The 5,633-nt window shown below is 66.8% G+C and overlaps 1 protein-coding gene across 1 annotated transcript; it reads right to left on the reverse strand.

Moving 5' to 3' along the window:
• Positions 1–340: 340 nt before the first annotated feature.
• On the reverse strand, positions 341–3,546 carry MNEG_10731 (hypothetical protein; the record flags this gene model as incomplete). The annotated part of the gene is made up of 6 exons (XM_014040796.1): positions 341–361; positions 521–768; positions 979–1,318; positions 1,686–2,656; positions 2,856–3,310; positions 3,482–3,546. The coding sequence occupies 6 exons, from the start codon at positions 3,544–3,546 to the stop codon at positions 341–343; spliced, it is 2,100 nt and encodes a 699-aa protein (XP_013896250.1).
• Positions 3,547–5,633: the final 2,087 nt, after the last annotated feature.

A 5,633-nucleotide genomic window follows, 5' to 3' on the forward strand; every position in this document is an offset into this window, starting at 1 on the left:
AGCCCCGACACCGTCCGGCTCGCGCGGCGCGACGCGCCCTGCCAGGCGCCCGCGCCGCCCCCGCCGCCGTCCCCGCTGCTCGGCGGCGCGGCCGCGCCGCCAGGCGCCCCCTCGGGCCCGCTGCTGTCGGCCGCCAGGCCTCCGCTCAGCGAGCGCCGCCACGACGGCAGCGCGACGCCTCCAGACAGAGGACCGCCAGACGCGCGCCGCGAGCCGCCGGCCGACGCCGACGCCGCCTCCGGCGCGGCCGTGCCCCTCCCGCCGTCGCCGGCGGCGCTGATCTGGCGGCTGGAGCGCCGGCGCAGCTCCTGGGCATTCCAAACCGAGGGAAGGGATTGGATCAGCAATCCGCTACGAGGTTCTGCAAGGTCGAGGTCCAGACGGCGGAGAAAGGCAGGCGAACCCCATCAGCCGCCATGTTCAGCCTCAGTCGCCGCTCCCAGTGCGAAGCACCCGCCCCCGCCCCACGGTTTGAGCACAGGGTGCCAGCGGCAGGGCGCCGCCGCCGTCGACACCCCACCTGCTGCGGCGGCGGGATGGGCTCTGGCGCATCCTCCTCGAATCGGCTGTACCCAAACCCGTCGCTGTCCGGCGTCCCCCGCCCCGACCGCGCCACCCCACCGCCGCCGCCGCCGCCGCGCTCGAGGCTGCCACGGCGGCTCGTGATGGTGCCGTGTGGCCCCGGCTGCGAACGCGGAGGGGCGTCCGGGTCGCTTTCCTCCAGCGTGGCCATGGTGGCCGCGGGCTCCTGGTCAGGGGGGAGGCGGCCTGGGGGCCAGGGGGCGCAAGGTGCGCGGCAGGGCCCTGAGGTGTCAGGAGGGGCTGAATGACGATGATTGACGGCGTCGGTTTGACGTTTGAGGCGGTGCACAAGGTCATGTCTGCATTCGGACGTAGTGTTCGTGTTTGTACACGCATATGCTCGCCCACACGCGCGCCCAAACGCACGCACACGGACGCACGCAAGGCCGAACCCACCTGAGAGCGTGCGACTGGTCCGCCTGCTGGCCGGCCCGTGCAGCGCCAAGCCCTGCACATACGCCTCGCCCGCGCCGCCGCCGCCGCCGCCGGGCCCCTGGTCCCCTCCGCCGCTGGCCCGCGCTGATGCCTGCCTGCTCAACCGCCTCGCGCCCGCGCCCGCGCCTGCGGCGGCCCCGTCGCCGCCTGTGCTGCCAGAGCCTGCGGCCTGCGCCGCCTCCTCAGTGGTCCCCTGCGCTGCGGCGCCAGGCGGCAGGCTGCGCGCGGAGGTGCGACTGGCGCGGCGGCTGCTGAGGGGCTGCGGGATCGACACCATCATGCCTTCGTCAGTGGAGAGCTCCTGCAGGAAGGAGCAGGCGTCGCGCGGGCGGGCGCACAGGTCGCGGACGTGTGACATGACACAAGCGACAGGCGCACCCCAGCAATGACGCGGCGGCGGCCCAACAGCATGCCCGCGCGATATCCGAGGGCAACCAGGGTTGGTGCCCTTAGAGTGTGTATGCACCGCAAACCAAATACGAGCGCATGCACCCTCAAGCAAAGCCCTGCTGCATGGCAAAACCGCCCAGGAGCGGCGCCCGCCCCCCTGCCCTTCCAAACACACTCACACACACACACACATACACATACACACACACGCGTGCACGAGAGCACACACACACGCACACACACACACACATGCGCGCGCGGACACACCAAAAAAACACCTGATCAAGCGTCGTGCGGCTCCCGCGGCGGCTGCTGCGCCCCGATGGCGGCCGCGGGCCTGCATCCTGCGGGCCCTCGTCGCCAGCACCAGCGGCCACCGCCACGCCAATGGTGAAGCTGCCGCTGGCCGCGGCGGCGGCGGCGGCCGCGGCAGCATCCTCCGCCTCGGCGACAGCGGCGGCGATCGGCAGCTGGCGCACGACCGACGGATGGTGCTGCTGCTGCTGCTGCTGCTGCTGCTGCTGCTGCTGCTGCTGCTGCTGCTGCTGCTGCTGCTGCTGTTGCTTCTGTGCGTCTGCTCCACTTCCAGAGATCATCCGCGAGATCTCCTCAAAGCCGGCTACCCCCCTCGTCGGTGCAGCAGCCGGCGATTCGTGAGCCGCTGCGCCCCCGTCCACGGGCGGCTCCTCGCCCTTCACCGGCGTCCCCCAGAAGTCACCCGCAGCATCCCAAGCCGCATCGTTGCTATTGGCGTGCGACCCCTCTGCTTCGTGCGGCCACGAGCCGCGCCGCTGCTCCGGGCTGCCTGCAGCGGTGGTCCTCAACTGCTGGTCCCCTCCGTCCTCTGCCGCCGCCAGCACGGTGGGCGGCGCGCCGGAGGCCGCCGCCGCGAGCTCGCGCGCCGAGCCGACGCTGCTCAGGCGCCGCACCCCGACCGCGCCGCTGCTGCTGATCCTCACGCCGCTGCCGCCGCCGGCCCCGCCGAGCGAGGGCACCCGCGGGGTGGCGCCGGCACCGAGCCGCGAGGGGCCGCCGGCGCCAGCGGCCCCAGACGGCGCGCGGCCGTTGGACGACGTGATTGGCACCAATGCCTCGAAACCCTCGTCCGAGGTTGAAAAATGGGCTCCGATGAAGCCGGCCAGCTGCTCGGACGCGTCGGACGGCTGGGCGCTTATGTATGGGGACACCCCCGTCTCGCCGGGCGCGACGCCGACGCTGCTCTGGCGGCTGGCGCCCGGCGACGGCAGGCCTGCAGTCCGCGCGTGCGCGTGCGCCGCGTTGGAGGCCGGGTGCGTGCTTGCAGCACACGGGCGCCCTGGTGTGTGCAGAGAAAGTGCAGGGACACATGCAGGAGCTGCCTCGCAAGCTTCTCCTGCGTGGCGGCGGCTTCTGCTACTTGTCATTGCGGAGTCAGAGCGTTGTTGCCAAACATGAACGGACCAGCTCACCTTGCGCCTTGGCCTGCTGCCGCGCCGCGGCCACGATCGCCGCATCACCAGCCTCGTCCTGGGCAGCCTGCAGCCCAGCTGCCTCCGCCGCCACCACAGGCCCCACCGCCGCCAAGGCATTGGCTGCCGCATCATCGTGGGCGCCCGCTGTGCTGCCCGGCCCCTGCTGCTGCTGCTGCTGCTGCTGCTGCTGCTGCTGCTGCTGCTGCTGCTGCTGCTGCTGCTGCTGCTCTGCCGACGGGTCGTCGCCGTCCAGGTCGGGCGAGAAGCCGGGCGGCAGCTGCGCGCGCGAGCACTGCGTGACCTTGAGCACCAGGTCCTCGCCCTCCTCCTCAATCACAAATTGGTGGAACTGGACTGCAAAGCGCTCTGCAGCGCCGACGACCACGTAGCAGCCCCCGGCGGCGTGGTACTCTTCAATAATCCCATCCTGATAGGACAAGCTGGCCCCGTCCCTGCGGCGTCCCAGGGCGTGGCGCATGCATGCGCATGCAAGATGTGAGGGGCTCGCTGCGCGGGCGGGGGCGCGCTGTGGAGGAATGGCCGTGCAGCGGCACGCATGCGCGTGGGCTTGTGGGCAAAAGCTTCAGCTGCACGGCGGAAGCGCCGCGCCCCCGCGCGCTCACCATATGGCAACCTTCAGGCCGCTGAGAGCAGCCTTATCAAGCACCAAGCGCGCAAGGGACGACATGAAGGCGTGGCCGCCCGGCTGCGCAGCCAGCGATGATGAGCAGCGCGGCGGTCAACGTCGCAAGTTTGGTGCGCGCCGTCTGGCACGACGCGCTGATGATGCGTGTCGTCCAGCAGTGATTGTATCCAGGCTCGATGTGTCAAAGATAGAGTGACCCAAGCGCCGGGTTCAGACGACCTAGCTGACACCGCGGACGGTTCGGACAGATCAGTGCGTGACCGGACATTTCACAACTTTATGTGATTTCGGATTATTGAGTGTTGCAAGTCACATGCTTGGATTGCGCGTCCGTGGGACCATGCAACCCATGGGTTGGAACAATTTGAGTTGCAGTACGTACTTGTATACAAGAATACCAAAGGGATCTTGAAATTTGAGGATTTAAGGCTGTAATTCAGCAGAAATGATGCCGTGTGACACCTGCACCCATCTGGGTGCACGGCAGGGGGTTTGTACAGCCTGTTGGTGCGGGCTCACTGCGGTGCTACCAGCGTGCAACCCACCCCCTCTGCATTGGTGTGTTTTGCCAGCATGGTCCATATCACCCGCGGAAGAGATTTGCCAGCATTGGCCATATCACCCGCATGCAATTCTTTTACTCATCCTTTGAGCATGATAGTGGTGGTGGCACCTGCGTTTGTCACCACATGTCCACATGCCACAGCGCTGGCCCTTCTCGTGCACACAACATCGTGTGCCGTCAAATCCGAGCATCAAAGCATCAAGGAACAGATATCCTAGGTCAATGGCAGTGTGCCAAGAGCCGGGGCGCCCAACACTGATGGATGCGGCGCAATGCCTGCCGATGGGTCACCCTCCCGCGCAGCTGCGGCTTTTGACCGCCGTCACCCCACATGGGGTCGGCGAGCCGCACAACTCTAGTTCCGCATTCCTCTGCAGAGTCCCCCCACGACCATGCCCATGCAATTATAGAATGCCGATCACCCAAACACACAGGAAAGGGGGAGACCTGGTACCAACACGCGATTGTCCGGCGCAGCGGAGGCGATCGTGCATGCCTGTTCAGCTGGCGGTGCAAGCCCTGAAGCGACGGCGGTGGCAAGGCAACAGAATGGGTACGGCTCAAGAGGTCCTGCGCAACGGCTGTTGCATGCAACCAAAAAAGATGGCTGACGTGAGCCTTGCAGCAGCCGCGCTCACTGCACACACGCGCCACCTTCGCAATTTGACCGCCCAAATCAGAAACAGTGGGGTTCGTGGCCCGGATTGGCTGCAGCCAAGTCAAACGGGCAGCTGCTAGAGCGGCGCTCGGTATGGTGCTTATTGCAAGGGAGCGGCCCAGCAAAGCCGTCGACGCAAACCCGTGCGCACCGGCACTGGCAGCGGCCTCCCAACACTTCTCTCCTGCTCCTTATGCGCCAGCTGTGTATGGTGGCAAATAGGGTGTTGTTTGTGGCAGTTTGACGCGCGCCGCAATCGGAAGTCACTCTTGGAAAGCGCATTGCAGCAAAAACTATTAGAGCCGGGAGGAGCAGGTAATGGAATCCGAGCTGTCCAAGTATGAAAGCGTAGTGCCGACTGCACCAGTCCGAGCAGCCCCGCTGGGTGCAAGCAAAATCAGTGAAGTAGTCGTGACTGCATCGCATCGGGCTGCCTGGCTCCAGCCAGCGCCCGGCGCCCGCTGCACTCCAGCGCCCGTTTTGCACAACGCAACAAGAACTGGGGCACAGGGAGCCCAATCACGGGGCTCCTGTGAATTCTCGTATCGCAATTGGATATGTAGGCACACAATTGCTGATCGGATTGCGGCCGACCGAGCACAAAAGCTCAGTGAGTGGCCCCTGGCAGTGCGCGCCGGCCAGAGCAAGCAGGGACCGACGGACAGTGTCGCGCTCGCGCGGGCAGAAGCGAAAAACAGCGCCCCCCGTGACAATGTGGAAAGCGCCCGTCTGATGTCATGCGTCTTGGAGCCTGCACAGTGCCGCCGCCCGACGAGCCGTCCGAATCATCCTCAATTTGGGGGTCCACGAATGCCCCGTTTTCAGGCGCCGCAAACAACGGGCCGATCCCCGTGTGGAGCAGAAGCGATTTGGTTTGGCGAGGACAACGTGTAAAGAAAACATGCC

This window comes from Monoraphidium neglectum (genome assembly GCF_000611645.1).
Source record: "Monoraphidium neglectum strain SAG 48.87 unplaced genomic scaffold scaffold02436, whole genome shotgun sequence".
Classification (NCBI taxonomy): Eukaryota; Viridiplantae; Chlorophyta; class Chlorophyceae; order Sphaeropleales; family Selenastraceae; genus Monoraphidium; species Monoraphidium neglectum.